The sequence below is a fragment of the Dermacentor variabilis genome, unplaced genomic scaffold, assembly GCF_050947875.1.
Source record: "Dermacentor variabilis isolate Ectoservices unplaced genomic scaffold, ASM5094787v1 scaffold_12, whole genome shotgun sequence".
Lineage (NCBI taxonomy): Eukaryota > Metazoa > Arthropoda > Arachnida > Ixodida > Ixodidae > Dermacentor > Dermacentor variabilis.
Window position 1 is genome coordinate 20,369,549 of NW_027460280.1, and position 21,753 is coordinate 20,391,301.

At 44.7% G+C, this 21,753-nt stretch overlaps 1 protein-coding gene across 3 annotated transcripts in view; it reads right to left on the bottom strand.

Annotated features, from left to right (window-relative positions):
- LOC142566372 (transcription elongation regulator 1) overlaps positions 1-21,753 on the bottom strand; it is a 332,559-nt gene that overhangs the window by 179,205 nt on the left and 131,601 nt on the right. For 2 of the 3 annotated variants that reach the window (XM_075677318.1, XM_075677320.1), the window contains exon 7: positions 9,905-10,198. In XM_075677318.1, coding sequence (XP_075533433.1) covers positions 9,905-10,198 — 294 coding nt within the window. The remainder of the gene's footprint in view (positions 1-9,904; positions 10,199-21,753) is intronic. The other variant, XM_075677319.1, reaches the window with a different exon arrangement.

Below are 21,753 nucleotides of genomic sequence, written 5' to 3' on the forward strand. Positions count from 1 at the left end.
GCTGTCGCAAGCTACAATTCTGCATATGTGAAAACGACGAGCGCTGGAAATTATTCTAAATAACTAAAAGGGGATTTTAATTACTGCAGGGTTCTTAAATGTTATACTGCAATATCATACTATCTTAATAAAAAGGGCATTTTCATTTAGCAGCAGCAGCAGCAGCCTATTTTATGTCCACTACAGGACGAAGGCCTTGCCCTGTGATCTCCAATTACCCGTCCTGCGCCAACAGATTCCAACTAGTGCCCGCGCATTTCCCAATTTCATCGCCCCCCTAGTCTTCTGGCATCCTCAACTGCACTTCCCTTCTCTTGGCACCCATTCTGTAACCCTAATCGTCCACCACTTATCTAACCGATGGCTTTATCTAACGTGGCCTGACCAGCTTCATTTTTTTCTCTTAATGTGGATTAGAATATCGGCTACCCTCGTTTGCTCTCTGATCCATACCGCTCTCTTCCTGTCTTTTAATGTTACGCCTAACATTGTCCGTTCCACCGCTTTTTGCACGGTCCTTAACTTGTTCTTGAGCTCCAAGTCTCTGCCCAATATGTCAGCACTGGTAAAATGCACTGATTGTACACCTTCCTTTTCAATGATAATGGTTAGCTTCCAGTCGGGAGCTGACAATGTCTGCCATATGCGATCCAACCCATTTTTATTCTTCTACGAATTTCCTTCTCATGATCAGGGTTCCCTGTTATTAATTGAGCTAGGTAAACATAATCCTTCACATACTCTAGTGGCTGACTGGCGATCCTGAGCTCTTGTTCATTTGTCCAGCTATTCATCATTACCTTTGTCTTCTGCATATTAATCTTCAACCCCTTACACTTTCTCTGTTTAAGTCCAGAATCATTTGTGGTAACTCATTTGCAGTGTTGCTGAACAGAACAATGTCATCGGCAAACCGAAAGTTACTGAGATATTCGCCGCCTATCCTTACTCCTAAGCCTTCCCAGTTTAATAGCTGGAATAGTTCTTCCAAGCACACAGTGAACAGCACTGGAGAGATTGTGTCTCCTTGTCTGACCCCTTTCTTTATAGGTTTTTTAATGTTATACTGGCACAGTGTACCATGCAAGATAATTATTTTTACAAGGTAAGCAGTTTTGTTGCTGTTATTTTTCAATAAACAGACTGTTTACAATGTGGGAGTGCAAACATACCCCTGAGGAGAACGCCTGCTCACCGCCCGAAGGCCTTCAAGATTTTTACAGATTGTTGCCAGACTTTGTTCTACAATCGGTCCTGGGTGTATGAAACTCGAAAAGGATCTTGAAATCGTTTGACACAGTAGACGTCCGTTAATTGGAATCTAGTTGATTCGATCTCAACTGGATGGAGGTGCCATCTGGCACCCATACATTTCTAGGGCCCAGACTTCTGTTATTTTTATCTTCAAATTAGCCTTCACTGGATATTTCAAACTTGGATGGTCAGCACACACAGGTGTGACCCTAATGGTGATCCCAGAGACTCCAAAAGTGGCAGCATCTGTCTTGGTTGCGCTTAGGGTACAGTGAATGCGGCAAACACACGTCATCTCTCGTCTTAAATGCCTATTTTTGGCCAGTTCAAGGAATATTTTAAGACAAAGATTGGTAATTTACAAGAAATTATTATATTACATATACGCAATTCCAATGCTCATGTTTTTCTCCAAAAAATTAGTACAAAGAAAATTGCCAATCCAACACGAAATCAAAACTCTGGTCACATTCGCAACAGCAGAGCTTATCCGTCACTGGCTATGTCATCACAAGATGGCGACCATGGATGGTGAAAGAACAAGTTCTTGCAGAGCATGACAATGAATCACTTTCCCTCTGATTATGAAAGCACATGGAAACAAAAAGTTGTGTTATGTTTAAGGGGAGCTGCTCCTCGAAAACATCACGTTTTTCGCTAAATTTCTGTTTTGAGTTATTACTTGTTAAATGATTTTTGGTCATTCGACTCTAATTTTCCCAATAAAACCAAGGCCGAATTCGAAGAAGAAATCGGTGAAAAATCAATCTGAATCAGCCGCGGTTGGCTCTCAAAACTGCAAATTTATGTGAATGTCGGCTATCTTTGACTGGGAGGGTGGGGCCAACATATGGAGCTGGACAGTTCGAAATGTGCTGGCTGTGTAAAGCGTGCATTGTTAACTGTTTTCAAAAATTTTCATGAAATTCCAATTGTATTTTTATGAATACAGATGTTTACAACTTTCAAATGCATTTTTCTCAATTTGCATTTTCAGGCAGTTTTCATAAGTAGCATACAAACTTTCTTACACATAAAATTCGCATATCTAAACAAAATTTTGCACACTGAGCCTTCAGACATTGTAGAGTGCATACATCTAAAATATTGAGATACCGTACAGAAGGATTCGAACGATGTAGTGGGTCGTCTTCTCCAGCGCTTTCTAGTTGGTCGTCCTCTTCAGTGCTTTTGCTCATGAATGCCGCTCATGCTGGGCATCCATGCCCTGATCTAGTGGTCGGACTCTAATGCCGGTGACTAAAAATGCCTTTACAAGTGGTGAAGGGTGCTTCGGCCTACAACATCCACCCAGGAACTTTAATCCTGTACCCTACGCTCAGCCTGAAGACACACCCCAGCAAACCCCTCCTCCATCCCAGCAAGCGCCTCCTCCGTCCATCATGTGCTCTGGTGTGCTTTGCCACAGCGACCCTGCCATTTTCAGTGGTGCATACAACACCGATGTCGAGGACTGGCTGACGACATATGAGAGGGTAAGCGCCCACAACAAATGGGACGACCCCGCGAAACTGAGTAACATGCTCTTCTATCTCGCGGGTGTCTCCAGTCTCTGGTACAACCATGAGTCTGATTTTCTGACGTGGCCCTCGTTCAAGGCCTCTTTAGTGGCTGTGTTTGGTCACCTGGCTGTGCCTCAGCTCCTCGTTGCAGCACATGCAAAAGGCGTCCCCAGTTGCCCCCTCCAACGACGGAAAATTTTCTCACCAATTCTGAAGTCCCGCCTGGCTTGAATGTTTCACAATGCCTCTGCAGAGAGCACAACTTTTCGTTTCTGGCATCGCCTGTTTGGTGCCATTACGATAACGCCCCGCTGCACACTGATACTTAGCCACCATACCGATACAACACAGGTCAAAATGACGACCTCGCTTGTGTACTTTGGTTGGATACTGGCACTGCTAGTAACAGCTCCGATACTGAGTTTTCTAGATGGCGCTAGCTCTGCCCCATATTTATCATTTTCAATTACAAACTGGAACATTTACTAATATCCTCGAATCTAAACCGACCCTACAGTTTGGTACATGATTATTTGAAGCAAAAGAAAAGTATCGGCCTAGATTCGAATAAATACGAAATGAAGGAATGGAATGAATTTGCGTGGCCAAGTTCACGAAACGCTACTACATAAGGACCGGACTACTTGTGTGGCCAAAACTTCGCAATGCACGGCTTTCCTGGAGGATAAACAAATTCACTCAACTGCCAGCATTTTATTGCTAACCTCCCTAGAAAGGACTTTAACCCTGGAACTTTGGCAAGAGTACCTGCTTGTTACACAGTGACAAAGGGAGTTCCACTGCTTCCTAGCAGAGTAAGTTCCTGGTTCGTTATCTACACACATCCACAACTAACACGTAAACTTACGCCCATTCTATCATCAACATATCAGGAATATGTGAATGGGCGCCCTCTTGAGTGAATGCGCCGAAGCATGGGTGACGACGACTACAACCACAACAAAGGAATGTTTGAACCTGAACATTTCATGACAACCCACAGAGTAAGCGAGTGAGCAGTGATAATATGTCTTTGCTACAAACTATACAAAGTAAAGGACATCTACTTTCCAAGCCCTTGGTCACAGCAAGAACAAATCTATAACAGAGCACACCCGCGAGCGATTAGGCAGAAAATAAGCAATCGAATAGTAACCACACCGAGAAGCATTAATGAGTCAGAAACACGAAAAGCTGCGGCTTGAAAGTGTTTGATCAATAAAGAATGAAGAGCAAACACACTGACCCCGATTTAATTCGTAAGCATAAAGTTTGGACAGCTTGAAATACATGACTAGTACCACTTGTAGTACAAGCACCTTATACTTTGCTCACGCCATTTGGACAAGGCGTGTTGAACTTCAAAAACGCTTACATGTCCTTTGAAGCAGTGGCCATAGCTCGCACAGTCACTATCAACGATATCTGCTGAAACAAAAGTTTATTGTGCAAACCAGCATTATGCACATCCATTGTAAATATGGAGGCAGCCGAGGTAAGCAATGGATGCGTCACCATGTTGCAAGCATGGCGGCGCCCATGAGATTGCCATGAAACGGGTCTATAGTTTGCATGCTTTGTTTTCCCATTAAGCGTGAAGATAAGCACTGAGGAAGAAGAAGCAATACTTCTGAGCGTCCTGGAAAGCACATTTCTGGCTATGCACCAGGAGCACAAGAGCCATTTGCCAAAAAAAGAGATGACATCAGCAGCAGTGGAGGGTCCAGCTATCTGTACAAGACATCCTACTCGTGTTGTGATTGGTCCCAAAGCAGCGGAAGTACAAAATAATCTGGAACCAATTAACGTGAAGAGGGTTCTTTCAATGGAGCTTGCCCACACCACGTGCGATTCGACACGATTCCAGACGCCAGGTGCCCCTCAACATGCCTTTATTTCTGCCCGACTCAGTGGCCAAATTAGCACAAAGCCATGCAGTCGGAGTCCGAATTATCGCACAACAGCCTGTAAGGGGTCCAAAATTTCGGTTGTCCTTATACATTAAGTCTACGAGGTGAGTGGCGGTGCCACGGACCTGTCCGAATAATGAAGCATGTCCGAATTATTGGTGTTTGAATTATCAGTCAGCGGCTGTAACCGTAACCTAACCAGGTAACAGCGGCTGTAACCGTAACCAGGTAACAGCGGCTGTAACCGTAACCAGGTAACAGCAGATTTGTTGAAGGATGGTGGGCAGATTGTTCTAGAGAAACTGGCCACCCTGTATACGCAATGCCTCATGACTTCGAGCGTACCGGAATCTTGGAAGAACGCTAACATAATCCTAATCCATAAGAAAGGGGACGCCAAAGACTTGAAAAATTATAGACCGATCAGCTTACTGTCCGTGGCCTACAAACTATTTACTAAGGTAATTGCAAATAGAATCAGGAACACCTTAGACTTCTGTCAAGCAAAGGACCAGGCAGGATTCCGTAAAGGCTACTCAACCATAGACCATATTCACACTATCAATCAGGTGATAGAGAAATGTGCGGAATATAACCAACCCTTATATATAGCTTTCATTGATTAGGAGAAAGCGTTTGATTCTGTCGAAACCTCAGCAGTCATGGAGGCATTGCGGAATCAGGGTGTAGACGAGCCGTATGTAAAAATACTGAAAGATATCTATGGCGGGTCCACAGCCACCGTAGTCCTCCATAAAGAAAGCAACAAAATCCCAATAAAGAAAGGTGTCAGGCAGGGAGATACGATCTCTCCTATGCTCTTCACATCGTGTTTACAGGAGGTATTCAGAGACCTGGATTGGGAAGAATTGTGGATAAGAGTTAATGGAGAATACCTTAGTAACTTGCGATTCGCTGATAATATTGCCTTGCTTAGTAACTCAGGGGACCAACTGCAATGCATGCTCACTGACCTGGAGAAGCAAAGCCGAAGGGTGGGTCTAAAAATTAATCTGGAGAAAACTAAAGTAATGTTTAACAGTCTCGGAAGAGAACAGTAGTTTACAATAGGTAGTGAGGCACTGGAAGTGGTAAGGGAATACATCTACTTAGGACAGGTAGTGACTGCGGATCTGGATCATGAGACTGAAATAATCAGAAGAATGGGCTGAGGTGCGTTTAGCAGGCATTCTCAGATCATGAACAGCAGGTTGTCATTATCCCTCAAGAGAAAAGCTTATAACAGCTGTGTCTTACCAGTACTCGCGTACGGGTCAGAAACCTGGAGGCTTACGAAAAGGGTTCTACTTAAATTGAGGACGACACAACGAGCTATGAAAAGAAGAATGATAGGCGTAACGTTAAGGGATAAGAAAAGAGCAGGTTGGGTGAGGGAACAAACGCGAGTTAATGACATCTTAGTTGAAATCAAGAAAAAGAAATGGGCATGGGCAGGACATGTGGAGGGAAGATAACCGATGGTCATTAAGGGTTACGGACTGGATTCCAAGGGAAGGGAAGCGTAGCAGGGGGCGGCAGAAAGTTAGGTGGGCAGATGAGATTAAGAAGTTTGCAGGGACGGCATGGCCACAATTACAGTCGACTCCCGATAATTCGAAGCCGCTTAATTGGAATTTTCGGTTAATTAGAAGTAAAGTGCTGGTCCCGTCAGTTTTGCATGTAATCCTATAGAAGAAATCGCTCGATGATTCGAAGTCCTCATCCAGTAATATTGTTTAATTGGAAGTTAATTTTCAGCCGGGATCCTCGAGGTGACCGTCATCCTTGTGCAATTTTTCAAGTGTTGCAACAGTTCCGAGCTCCGCGTTGCTGTCATCGCCACCGCAGCCGCCCGCAACGCCATCCTTCCTGGAGCGGCGCGATTATTCATTGCTACGGCTGCCGTGGCCTCCGCAATCAACTCCGGCGGGAGGCGAAGCGGCTCCCGCCGCAGGCCACGCGCGGCTGCCGCGCGTGGCCGGAGCTGATCGCGGAGGCCACGCGGGTGCCATAGGTGCACGCAGCGCTGCATACTGGCAGTGGAGAGATTGTGCGAGATTAGTCTTGCAGCGTGCGCAGCGTATGTCGAGGCATGTGTTAGCCGAGCGCCTTTGTGCGGGAAGCTCGTAGGCTAGGTTGTTCCACGAGTGATTCGGAATTGACTGTACCTATTCGCGCAGTTTATAGCCATGGCAAACCGTGGCTCTTATCGCACGCTCGACCTGGCAACAAAAGTTGAGGTTTTGAAGGAAGTTGAGAAGGGAGGTGCCGCCAAACAAGACATAGCGCGGAAGTATGGGATCAAGCCGAACACGCTCTTTAACTACATCAAGAACAAGCGCATAATAATGGATGCATTTGAGAACGACAAGTTCAAGACTTCTCGGAAGCGAATGCGCACCGGCGCTTACCCAGAGTTGTAGAAGGCTCTGCTGGTTTGGATTAGGGAGGCCAGGAGCAACAAACTTCCTCTCAGCGGAGACATCGTTGCGATGAAAGCCCGAACGCTTGCAGCAATGTTGGGGATCGATGACTTCGTTTCGTCAGATGGATGGCTGACGCGCTTTAAAGATCGCCATGACCTAGTTTTCAAGAGCGTGTGTGGTGAAATGCGTCCGTTAACCAGGAAACATGCGCCACGTGGAAGGACGGAAAGCTGCGTGAATATCTCGCCGAATACAGACCGGAAGACATCTTCAATGCAGATGAGACTGCACTCTTATATCGACTTCTACCAGAGAAGACCCTGACATTCAAGGACGACGACTGTGCTGGGGGCAAATGCAGCAAGGAGAGAGTGTCGGTGCTGATCGCGGCAAAAATGAATGGCACGGAACGATGTCGGTTACTTGTGATCGGGAAAGCCGCGAAGCCGAGATGTTTTAAAGGCGTGAAGATGCTGCCTGTGGACTATGAGGCGAACAAAAAAGCGTGGATGACGGCCGAAATCTTCAAGAGCTGGATAAGCAAATTGGACTGCAAGTTTGCTGCTTCGAACCGCAAGGTGTTGTTCCTTGTCGATCACTGCAGTGCTCACGTGAATGTGCCAGCCTTGAGTGCAATACGCCTCGCATTTTTGCCTGCAAACACAGCGACTCTTTTGCAGCCAATGGACCAAGGCATCATCAAGAATGTTAAAGTCCTGTACAGGTGGCACCTCCTCGAGCGCATGATTTTGTGTATGGATAGCTCCACAAAGTACGAGGCGAGTATGTTGGCGCGAGCATGGGATCGTGTGAAGCAAGAAACAATCGCAAACTGCTTCAGGGCTTGCGGTTTTGTGGCAGCTTCTTCGGAGGATGCCTCTGAAATTTCAGCAGAGGAAGCGTCAACAAGCGAGCTTGACGGCACTGATTTTGGTGATGCTCTCGGGGACGTCAATTTTGAAGATTACGTCGCCGTAGACAAGGCGGTCGAAACGTGCGGTGCGCTGACGGATAGCGAAATTGTAGAGATTATTCGGCCCCAGGAAGCGACCCAGGAAAGCGACGATGACGTTGAAGGTGAGCCGCAACCTAAAGCTGCCGATGTAGCTGCGGGCCTTGCTCTTGCGGAGCACTTCTTTGCCGCTAAAGGTAACGCGGAAGAAGCGTTCCGCCACATCTACAGCCTGCAGAACTTGCTTTCAGTAGCGCGATTCGGCAAGAAGAAGCAAAGCAAGATGACCGACTATTTTTCTTAGAGAAAATACTCGATTTCGCCACAAATAAAGTGCTGTTTTTTGTGTTTTGTGCTTAATTGGAAGTTCGTTTAATTCGAATTTTTTTGCGGTGCCCGTGAACTTCGTATTAACGGGAGTCGACTGCAGTACATGACCGGGGTTGTTGGAGAAGTATGGGAGAGGCCTTTGCCCTGCAGTGGGCGTAACCAGGCTGCTGCTGATGATGATGATGATCCTGTATTGCCAAATGAATTAGCAGTGTTTTGGTGTCCTTTCTGTCTTTACTTTTTTTTTTTTTTTTTTTTTTGTAGTTCGACCAATTTTAACAGTCAAGTCAGGGTCGAATTAATGAAAGTCGATTGTACAACAAAAATTTCAGTGTAACGAAGTAAAGTGCTGATTCTAGCAACTATGTTATAGTATGGTTTAACTGTGATTATGCAGCTATGACTGCATACTAATACAGTCGAACCTGCTTATAATGGGCCCGATTAGTTCAGTGAAAAGTGGTTGCTGTATTAGTAGTTTATTATATGTGAACTTCCACTTCAACACAAAAAATAAATTACCATAAAGCTGGCATTGGCAGTTATGATTTGAGACCACTTTGGTCAGAAAATCATATTTTCAGTACCTTCATTTTTTTTCCCGGCATATTTCTGCACCTAGCTGCAAATTTTCATTTCGAACAGAACCATTTAATTCATGTGTAACATCCATCTAAAGCAAAATAGAGTGTCATAGCTCTTTCCAAATGGTGCCCAATTCTAATCACCAACATTTGTTTTCTTTGAAAGCTTGTGATATATTTATACATGTACATTTCAGTATCAGCGAGACTTGAGTGGACTCCAGATATGTGAGCAATGAAGTTTAGTTGGCTGGAAGTGCAAAATACTGCAGCATACCACCTTTTAGCAAAGGTCTCCTCACTACGGCTGCATATCAGCCTGAGCGTGCCGAGACTGAGCGTGCCGAGAGCTGTGAAGTTGCCTTATTTACCTGTGTAACATCACACTTTTTGTTTCAGATTTCTTAGAGGCTTTGAGGCTGTGTTCCGATGCTATGCAGAATAACGCAACCACTGCCAGCTGACTATGAACATTTTTAATAGCTTGCCCTTGTGGCTTCCACTGGCAGTGTTTCACGAGCTTGGCTCATCAGCACCCTCCCAACGCTCATATTCTCCCTGCCATCTGGACTGTTCCAAGGTTCCAGTTATTCTGCAGCTCTGGATGATAGCCTCAAACAAAACAGCATGCAACGCATTCAACATCCACACATGCAATTTTCAGCGGTGCCCTCCTCAAGCGCCCAAAAGCACAATGCCGCTAATCAAGCTGCAGCACCGCCGATAGGGCACTGGATCTATGGTCGATCTCAGAAGCCATGCACACAAATGCTAAATGTTTCTAAATTATCATGCTCCAAAGTGGGGGTGCAGGCTTTACGTATGTAAACATAATATGTTTTATTTGTTGCTCTTGCAACTACTGAAACTGCAAACACAAGAATATGCTTCAAATCAAGTTGGACCCCGGAAATGTGCAACTCACTGTCTAGCTCAACAAGGGCCTCTGGCCGGTCCCATGTGGACTGCTGCGTGCGTGTATTGTGGTAGTAGCTCTTTCCATCAGCTGTCTTATGTTCTGTCCACTGGCTGGCTCGTTCTCGTAGCTCCGGATCCACTGCTGCTGCTGGCACAGCAGGTGTCGGTACAACTGCCTGCAAGCTGGGCAATGCTGCAGGAGCTGGGACGGGGGCCACAAATGGTGGCAAGCCAAGTGGTGGGCCAAATGGCGGCGGTGGCAAGCCAAGGTTGGGAAATCCAGGTGGCCCAATCCCTGCAACTACAAAATTAGCAACTGCAGCAAACAAGCAACACTGTGGAAGACACCAGCACAATGTCACTCTGATAACAGTGTGATTTCATGCCCAGTCAGTGAGTCACTGCTTACACATCTTATTTGTGTTGTAGTCTTAATAGTATAGTGGATAAATGAAAGAACAGGAAAGTATAAATCGGAATACCTCTTACAGGGTGTTTTTATATCTAAACTAATTTAAATAAGGCTACATTCTCCAATTTCTAGAATTACAAAAACTTGGTTATTATGACAAATGAATTGTTACACAATCCCATCATTAGTCTATTTTACGTTCACTGCAGGGCAAAAGCATCTCCCAGCAATCTCCATTTACCTACCATCATCACCTGCACCATCTTAGGCCTGCAGATTTCATAATTTGTCCCCACTGCATAGTTCTCTGCTGTCCGCAACTCTTTTTCTCTCAGCACCCGATCTGTAATAGATTACCTGCTTATGCATTACACAACCTGCACAACTCCATTTCTTCCTCTTGATCCCCACTACAGGGGTAAAGACCTTGTAGAAATTTTTGGAGCAGGCAAAACTCCATTCCAGAGCAGCATGGAGCCAACAAATTCAGATTTTGGAACAGTCTGGAGCATGCACATTTTAATTTAGAGCATTAATATGATTGAGTAGGGGCAACAGTGACAAAAAAGAGCATTCTGCAGCATTAAAGAAGAGTTTAAAAGCAGTCTAAAGGCATTTCTTCACACTATTCTTCTTCTTCTAAATGCTGGTCAAGTGACCGGAGGCATTTTACAAGATGTGAAGAAGTTCGGACTAATGAGCACCACAGCGGTTTATTCGAAGACATTTCTAGGTACTGTACCAGCATCAACTACCTCAAACCAAAATTCCGCACGTGACTGATTATGTTTTGCCACTCACTAGACTCGCAAGAAGCTCCATGACATTTGGAGTTTACAATGAGTGATTCGGTATAAGCACTCTCTGAATAAGTTAAAGGCAGCGACATTCCTCCTCTCCTGGCCCCTTCTTCTCAGCGTCCCCTAACCACACATGCCTTCCTTTATTACTCACACCCTGCTTGCTCTCTTTAATCATGGTAATTGCACTGTACAGCACTGCAATCATAGCAATATCAGGACTCACGATCACCCCAACTACTATGATCATGGGGCTGTGCGTCGCGATCAACAGCAACTGTTATGGTGCTGGCATGAGTAAAAACAAAACAACAACAAAAACAAAAGGCACAGCCAGCAGCACACAGATGCTTCCATGCTCGTTTCTGCAGAAGCAGCACCAGCACAACCACATGAGTCACCTCATCCAACAGGGAGGCACGAATAAACCCACGAACTCCTCGTTTGCCGTCACTCGTCGGCTTGGGCGGCAAGATAAAAGAATGGCGCTACCTCTACTTTTATTCAGGGGGCCCAATTAGGTGCAGCTGCTGATGCCCAGTAGAAGACAGAATACGAAAGCTACATTTACAAAACCTCCGAACCCAACCACATAACACCCTGTACCGCACTGAAGATCTTTCGCTGACACCTGCCGGAGCGAAAGCTCCCAAAGCTGTTTTGGCAGTGCTGCACATTTTCATTCATTTTTCCACTTTTGGCCCAATTTGCCGCAGCAATTTGCATGAGTATCAAAATAGCGCAATTGGCGCTGGATTCCCACCCCTGCAACTAGACTACAGGAGACCCCTGTTTGGTCTCTAATCCCCACCACCGTCTTCCAGTCTTTTAACATTATACCTATCAGTTCTCATTCCATTGCTCGTTGCATGGTCCATGAGTTCTTTTCAAGTTTTAAGTTTTCATTTCGTAAAGCGGTCGTGAACCCCATTTTATCGAAATTGAGAAATGCATTTGATGTTAAAACCGACTATATGAGAAATACTTTTTTGCAAAAAGTACTTCAATGACAGCAGAAGCAGAGTTATTAGCAATCAAAGAACGCCTGTGATTCGCTTTACAGCGCGCTCCTGGTCCTTCTTTAATGCCTTGCAAAGTGAAAACTACGGTGGTGCGGTGTGATGCCCACAACACTCAGCCTACTGAATGTTACCGATGGCGCAGAGTTCAAATTTGATTTTGGATGTTTACATACAAATCACTACTTCAGACTTTGGTGCCTATGATGCACCAAACTCTGAGGCTATCCCTCAGCTTATAATTAAGTTTACTGTGTCTCATCCCTTTGTTCTGCAACATTGTGCTAGATATTGTGCTAGATATGCGCGGCTATTCACGCACCGAGTGACATGAGTAGTACATTTCCTTTCGCACTTATCTTTACAGCAATCACACAATTTCTAACGTTCGAACAAACTTCAGCTTCATGTTCGCTCATGCAGGTACATTGGCAGCACACACATCGGCTATACAGTGGATGTCGCACTGCAGACTTGCTTTGAAAGGATTCCAAACGTAATTAGCTTCGATGATTACGGCGACATACCTCCAGGGTGTCCAACTCTGGAAGCAGATGACCTGTTCATCAGATGTTGGCCCTCAGGCCTCGAGTCATATCGCCCACAGATACCAATCAGAGAACGCTGTTGTCCCTAGCAAGCCGCGGTATCTATGCTATGCTCTAGACGCAGCTACATAACTATGTGCACAACAGGGCTGGAGTGGACACTCACACACCCATATGATCCTGTCTGGCCGTGCTATGTGGCTTGGACCAGCTTTGTACCACATCAGCTTGACCAACAGATAGCAGCCACCTCCAAATTGTGCATCTTGAAGAGCCATCAACAGCTCAATATGAAATGAAGTCTGCCATGGCATCTAGCCAGGAACGGCCAGGAATGAGCACAGACTGGCAAAAGTATGTCTGGTCTGACCTTAAGTTTCATGTGGTACGAGGCTAGTTGAGTGTTCAAAACTAATAGAAATTGGCTAGGCCTGATGACTGTGTTTCTGTTGCATTACCTTATGTAATACCCCTCGCAAAGGGGTCTTTAAGGAAATAAAACTGAACTGAATGAACTACAGCACTGATAAGCAGTATGGCTAAAGTTTCATACCTACATGGGTGGGCATGGCCGAGCATTAGCATATGATAGTCGTACTCCCGGAAATATGCAATTCCTATCGAATTTCGAAATGCAAATTTGAGCTGATTTCAGCTTGTTTATTAATCTGCATCAACAAATATACACAGTAACAGTAGGAACAAACACACTGATGTCGGTTATTGGCCAATAGCAGCTGCATATCGTAATCTCCTGTATGACGTAGTATGGCAACCTAAGAGTGAAGAGAAGGCTTCTGTTGAAAAAAGTGCTTGAGAAAAAGGCGACTTCGTGCACTGCTTGCAAGCTCCACTACAGTGTACTAGAAGGGGGCAGTGGGCTTACTCAACCACTCCTCTGACGCTGCTAGCGTCACATCCAAGCGGTGGCGCCACAGACAACTTCAATGGAGGCTTTGCTTGCAGAGTGACCATAACAGAAGCTTTAATTTTCCCTGTGATGCTGTTGATTTCAGTTCGAAGCAGTTCGCAGTCTTATTTGTTTTTAATTTCATCACACTTGAGATTCTTTACATATCTTTAGCAAGCACTATATTTCTTTAGGCAACAAGATATTTGCCACAACAGTAATTTGTGGAAAAGGATGACGCCAATCTTTTGGCGATTTACTGCCTACCCTAGCAGATAGATTTTTTAAGTAAATAAGTAGTCGCCAACAGATCCCCAGCAAACACATGCTTATTAACCCAAGATACAACACAATGCAAGAGTCACAATACTCACAGCCTAAAACTTGCAAGACCAAACGACTGTGCACCCGCTATGCCAGGGCTAACCAGCTACAGTCAAACCTCGTTACTACGAACCCTACATTAACGAATTTCTCAAATTTACGAATATTTTGAAGATCCCCGCCAGATTGCCTATATTTTAAATGTAAAAATATTTCAGAACCACAAATTTCAATACAGCGCATCTTTTAGAACAATGCACATAGTTTACTTTTCCCTTCATAACCGAGGAACATCAGTATTACAAATTCGGCCAGAAGTAGCAGCGCCACAACTCTCGTCCGAAACAAAAACCGCGATTGCTGTAGCTATCATGCCAACTGTTTCACTACAAACTTCACAAAGAACTTCACGACAAAGGCTTGGCGATGTTCGTGCGAGATCCAACGGTGAATGTAGCTAGCGATGGCACCAAGAAGAAGCGAAAGCAGTTTTCGCTGCAGGACAAATTGGACGTGTTGCAGGAAATTGACGCAGGGAAAAAGAAAATCGACGTGGGCAGACAGCGTGGCATTGCTCCATCAACCGTCACGACCATTTTGCAAGACCGAGACAAAATTGTCAAGCTTGACCAGGAATCGCAACTCGCTCCTATGAGGAAACGGCTGCGACTGGGAAACTTCCAAAATGTGGACCTAGCTGTTCTTACGTCGTTCAAAAACGCCAGACTGCAAAATGGTCCCGTGTCATAGCCCAATGCTTCAAGAGAAAGCCTGCGAATTTGCCCATACACTTGAAATAACTGGGTAGGACACCAGTGCGGGTTGGCTTTTTCGTTTCCGCCAAAGGAACGGAATAACTTGGCAGGTAGTCTCAGGCGTGGAAAACGCTGCTGACAGAGAAGGCACTAATTCCTGGAGCAATGATCTATTTCTAAAGGTGGCTGAATCGTACTCTGAAGATGATATTTTGAACGTGGATGAGACCGCATGTTTTTATCAGCTCCTGCCCGATCGGACGATGCACTTCAAAGGAGAGCAGTGCAAAACAGGCAAGAAGTCGCATCTTCACAGGACAGTCCTGCCCTGCTGCAATGCAACAGGCATAAAGAAAATTAAACCGCTCGTCATCGGCAAGTATGCGAAGCCTCACTGCATGAAAACCATCATGTCGTTACCGTACGACTACCGTGCTAACTCTTTTCTGAGTAGCTCATCAAACTTGACAACCAAATGAGGAGGGATGACCGAAGAATTCTAATGGCTGTCGACAACTGCTCTGCTTACATTGTGAATGTTCGCTTGAAGCACGTTCACTTAGAGTTTCTGCCCCCAAACAACATGTCCTTGCTACAACCGCTAGACCCAGGCATTATGAAGAGTGTGAAAGCAGAATTTCTTAAGCGCCTTGTGCAGCGGTTGATTACCAACGTCCACCTAAAACAGCCGAGTGCAATCCATATTCGTCAGGCAGCAGAAATGCTCACAGGAGCTTGGTGAAACTTGAAGGCGTCCACCATTAGCAACTGCTGGTGAACAGCAGGGCTTGTCAAAGTGCCTGTGCAGCTTGAAGATGACTGTGCCAGAAGATGCCAGGAGATCTGTGGACCAAGGTTGCGGAACTGCTGCCCGCCATCTCTTCCTTTGACGACTATGTGGAGAGCGACAGCGCAGTACTATTGGCTGTGGACCTGAACCCAAAGAGATTGTTAACTGCGTTCGCAACGTCTCCAGTGACGATGACGACCCGAAGGAAGACGACTGTAGGTCACCGAACGCAGACAATGAGATTGTGTCGAACATTGATATTTTAGAGCACATGAACAAAGTATGCACTTTCATCACTCGGTGCAATGATGTACCCAATGAGGTACTGCGCAAAGTGGAAGATGTCATCATCATCCTCAACCTGTTTTATGTCCATTGCAGTACGAAGGCCTCTCCCTGCTATCTCCAATTACCCCTGTCCTGCGCCAGCCGATTCCAACTAGCACCCGCGAATTTGCTAATTTCATCGCTCCACCTAATCTTCTGTCGTCCTCAACCACGTTTCCCTTCTCTTGGTACCCATTCTGTAACCCTAATGGTTCAACCCCGTGCTTGGTTATCTACCAATGGTTATCTACCCGTGCATTACATAACCTGCCCAGCTCCATTTATTCCTCTATATGTCAATTAAAATATCATCTATACCCGTTTGCTCTCTGATCCAAACCGCTCTCTTTCTGTCTCTTAAAGTTATGCCTAGCATTCTTCGTTCCATGGCTCTCTACGCTGTCCTTAACTTGTTCTCAAGCTTCTTTGTTAGTCTCGCAGTCTCTGCCCCATATGTGAGCACCGGTAAAATGCATTGATCGTACACCTTCCTTTTCAATGTTAACGGTAAGCTTCCAGTCAGGAGCTGGCAATGTCTGCCGTATGCGATCCAACCCATTTTTATTCTTCTGTGAATTTCCTTCTCATGATCAGGGTTCCCAGTGATTAATTAACCTAGGTAAACGTACTCCTTCACAGACTCTAGAGGCTGACTGGCAATCATGAACTCTTGTTCCTTCGCCCGGCTATTCATGATTATCTTTTGTCTTCTGCATATTAATGTTCAACCCCACTCTTACACTCTCTCTGTTAAGGTCTTCAATCATTTGTTATAACTCGTCTGCATTGTTGCTGAATAGAACAATGTCATCGGCAAACCGAAGGTTGCTGAGGTATTCGCCGTCAATCCTTACTCCTAAACCTTTCCAGTTTAATAGCTTGAATACTTCTTCCAAGCGCGCAGTGACTAGCATTGGTGAGATTGTGTCTCCTTGTCTGACTCCTTTCTTTATAGGTATCTTCCTGCTTTTCTTGTGTAGAATTGAAGTAGCTGCAGAACCTCTGTAGATATTTTCCAAGGTGTTTACGTAAGCATTCTGTACTCCTTCATTATGTAATGCCTCTATGACTGCTGGTATCTCTACTGAGTCAAATGCCTTTTCGTAATCTATGAAAGCCATAAAGAGAGGCTTATTGTACCCTGCGGATTTCTCGATAACCTGATTAATGACATGGATGGGATCCATTGTAGAGTCACTGGGTCACTGTGCAGTCCAGGGTCACTGTGCAGTCCATAGTAATAGGGTTAGAGCCTCAGGCTGCTGCGCTGAGCAAACCAAGTTTAAAACCAACTGCCAGAAAATTTTCGGTGGCTTGGTATGTGCTACTCATCATGAAACCCATTTACCACCAACTTGTGTTACTTGGTATATGCAACTTATTATTTGCCGCTCTTCAGGGAACGTTGCTGATGCCGACTATGGTCATTGCATATGCGCTGCTCTTCAATGACCCTTTTCAATGCCAATGTGTGTCACTATGTATATGCCACTCATCAATGGCAAAAAAAAGAAAAAAAGCTTAAGAGTTATCCTGTGCTTGGGCAGAATCGAAACAGCGTCATATTTATTCAGACAAACAGCTGTGCATGCATATTCCTACAAGCGCCATTGCGTGCACTTTGTGGTAGCGGCGATAAATGTCCAGAGGGAAGTTCGACAGAGAAGTTACGCCGCACACACGTCCCGTATATGGCGCATCTCTATGGTGGCAATATGTTGTGTTACTTCTTTGCTATATTGTTAATCGCATTAGTCAACATTCATCGTGAGATAGTTTCTGCTGCACTTTCTAAAATTTCCTTTTCCAGGGTTTTGCATTCCTTTCCTTTTTGGCGCAGACACCCAGTAGCCAGATATAATTGTTAAAGCCAATAATGCAACATTAGAAGATTGCAGTAAGTAATTTTACCAAAGTTCCCATCACATCCGAGTATTGTTAAAATCGATAATGCTATAAGTGGCTTCAACTGTACTTCTCAATATGTAATTGATATGTTCCAATGCTTGTCCCCTCTGTGTTTTTCATGCAACATGGTTACGACAATGGAATTTTCTTGGCACTTGATTGTTGTTGAAAGTGCGTGACTATTTTAGTTTTGATTTGTTGCAGGTGCCTTCTCGAAACTGAAACTAGCGAGGTTAGTTGATCCAGTAGTTGCCAACCGCAGCAAAACCTCAGGACAAGCCAAGCCAAGAGCTAAGTTGTAAAGGCAGCATTGAACATTTTCCGTGCGAGTTCCTCACATCGAGCGTTTGTTAATTTGTGTGTTAGGCAGCGGCACTGTCCCGGGAAACCTCTACAAGCAGTTCCAAGTGATGCAAACTTCGCTCTTGATGTCTGAGCCAACGAGGGTGGCGACAAATTTTCAGACAATGACTGTTGCGAAAAGACATACGATCATTCAGCTATCACAGCAGGGTTGGCTTCTGTTATGTTGTCAGGGGATGAAGATTCGGTGCATGCATCGACTGTACTTTCATCCATCTTTAGTGAGAGCATGACAATGGTTGACATACTGACTGCCAAGGAAAAAGACAAGCTTATGCGTGCACACCAGCTTGTTTACAAACTTGGGCCATATTCTCGGTTGACCACATTCAAAGATAAGTGCTTACACTTCAGCGATATTTCACATTAGTAGCACTAGAGGTGTCAATAGGCGACAGTGTGCCGACACTGTGCCAAGAATGTAACCCTCACTGTACATTATACGATGTGGCTGTGGATTCCGCGGTGCCGGTTTTGCAAAAACCATTATTGTGTGAACAGAGACTACTTTACGGGAGATATAAGACAGTTATCGTATAACCGGAAAGTTAAGTAAAAAATCGGAAGTCTCCTGGGCGAATCGGGAGGGTTGGCAGGTATGTGCATGTGTGCATATGTATAGGCGTGTTTGTGTGCGTTTTCTTTCTGTGGACGGTAGACAGCGAAAATGTGGTGTTGTTGGACTCCAATAGCGACTAGCTGCTAGGGTTCAGCCGTGTGCATATGTCTGTACGCCTTTGTATGTTCTATAAGGTTATTTCAGCACAGTACATGTCAATTCAGGTTTCATTACTTGATGTGCACGTTAGAATAGGCACCAAGTTATTTTTTTAAATATTTCGGTGGTAATATAACTGCACATTACAATCGGTGGTGCAGTAGAATTGTGCAAATACAGTAATTTACCTTTCCAGTATAACAGGTTGAATAATTCTTCAAAGCATAATAGCATTGCAGAGATTCTGTCTCCTTGCCTGACCCCTTCTTAATCGTCATTTTTCCACTTGTAAAGAATTTGGTAGCTGTGGAATTATATTGATAAACATGAGGTTGCTGTAAGTGGGTTCTTCTGTGAATACTCAACAGTCTTTTTTCGCACCACTATGCACTCAGTCAATAAAGGTCATGTAAGCCCTAACCTAAGCCTACAAGCCAAAATCATGCCAATATTCAAAATGGCAAAACTGTAACTGAAGGACACATCCTGGTCAACCTTCATTTGCTCACATTATGCTTGTCCATGATTGAACAGTTAAATGCCAATCTGTTGACCATCAATGTAATGAATTATATAAATTTTTATAACTTGATGTCAGTAAAACACAGTGTAATTTAGGCCTCAACATATAGTGCAACAAGAAAAGCCATGAGGTGCCAGGAAATCAATTTCAATACAGTGCCAATGCTTAAGCTTGTGAGCTCCATGACAGCCTGCGAAGTGCAGATTCAACGGAATAACAACAATCAACTGAACCTTTGTAGCACTTAGCTACTTTTATGTGGATGTCTCATTTTCCCTTTATTAAGATATGCCTAAATGCACTATGTCAAAACCATGTGGATATAGGACCGTGCATGCTGCACAGCCAATGCTAACAATGTTCACACTTGGGGATGGGGGTGGAGCATCTCCCATGCACAAATAATTCCTGAAATATCTGGGGCCAAATATAGGTTATTTCAAAGAAACAAAATTTCAATGTTTGGAGGTAGAGTGCCAATTTTTTTTCATTAACTCGTCTCCACTGTTCAGCAACACTGGAGACGAGTTACAACAAATGATTGAGGACCTTAACAGAGAAAGTGTAAGAGTGGGATTGAAGATTAATATGCAGAAGACAAAGATAATGATAAATAGCCTGGCAAAGGAACAAGAGTTCAGGATCACCAGTCAACCTCTAGAGTCTGAAGAAGTATGTTCACCTAGGTCAATCAATCACAGGAAAGCCTGATCATGAGAAGAAAATTCATAGAAGAATCAAAATGGGATGGATTGCATACGGCAGACATTGTCAGCTCCTGACTGGAAGCTTACCATTATCATTGAAAAGGAAGGTGTACAATCAGTGCATTTTACCAGCGCTGACATATGGGGCAGAGACTTGGAGACTGGCAAAAAAGCTTGAGAACAAGTTAAGGACCGCACAAAGAGCGATGGAACGAAGATTGCTAGGCATAATGTTAAGAGACAGAAAGAGAGCGGTTTGGATCAGAGAGTAAACAGGTATAGACAATATTCTAACTGACATCAAGGGAACAAAAATGGAGCTGGGCAGGTCGTGTAATGCGCGGGTTAGATAACCATTGGACCATTAGGCTTACAGAATAGGTACCAAGAGAAGGGACACGCAATCAAGGACGACAGAAGACTAGGTGGAGCAATGAAATTAGGAAATTCGCGGGCGCTAGTTGGAATCGGCTGGCGCAAAACAGGGGTAATTGGAGATTGCAGGGAGAGGCCTTCGTCCTGCAGTGGACATAAAAGAGGCTGCTAATGATAACGATGAGAGGTTTAACTATACAAGCACAACTCCCAAAAAGAAATAAATCATGCATTGAGCAACACAATTCGGCTATCTTGCCACTTAAACACCAGTGCAATAAGGAAGTTGAACCTTCGCAGCTACCAAACTTGCCTGAACAAGTCCTGCTGAAGCAATGTGAATTTGCCACAAAGCATGCAATTTTTGTTGTTTGCTAATATACAATGAAACACAAGGCAATGCTGTCAGTGTGTGCATGATTCCATACCTGCCAACCAGAAGATTTGCAAATTCATAAAACTATTGCAGCGGCAGGGGGCGAGGGGGGGATAGTGCGCGTGGCAGCACTTTTTTTTAAGGGATTTACCTTTTGCGACATGCTTACTCATGTTTTCACAACCGCAAGTGAAATCTGTGTCTGGGAAAGAGCAAAAACTTCACTGGGGCACACAATTTATTTTTGCAATGATTTTGTTGTTGCAGACTTTGCCTGCTTCAGAAACTTCTCTGTGTAAGTTTGCTCAAAGCAAGTACCACTCTGGTGCCCCTTGACCATCAGCAGACTTTCGAGTGTTTTCTCACACAGAGATGACCGAAACTCCATTCAAGTTTTGCTCACAGTGCTGAACATTCTCACATTCAGCATAGCTGTGGGGAATGGAGCGAATACCCAGCATAACCATTGAAATTCTGTGGAGCCTGAGCGATCCGTCGACACTTTGAACGCTTCCTAATTACGACCACTGCACGTCGCACCTTGGCTCATTCAATATGTCGGCTGGAACCTGATATACTTGCAAGTTGGCAAACTCGACTTCAAGTGCGTCGATTGCTTCTTTTGATTCGCCACTCTGCTGGGGAATGCCACCACTCAGCAGGGAATGCCATAATAAAATGATGTACGCTGTTGAATGAAGCAGTCTCCAGAGCTTGTACTTGAGCAACTTCAGCCACCTTGAGATTGACGTCTTCTAGCGGGAATTAGTGGTGAATGTAATCGCATGCTGCCTTTAAGTACAGACGTACAGCAAAGAACTGCTCTCTCTCAATGCAGCTCAGTGTCCCAACCACAGAGTAGGTTGTGCTGCCAATGGACTATGTCTTCTTCACCTTTCTGGTTCTCTTCAGCTCCACAGTCAATTTCCAGCAATGAATGACATGCCTTGGCAACACCTGGGCACACAAATCCAGTCAGGAGATCCTCGAAAAGACTGTCC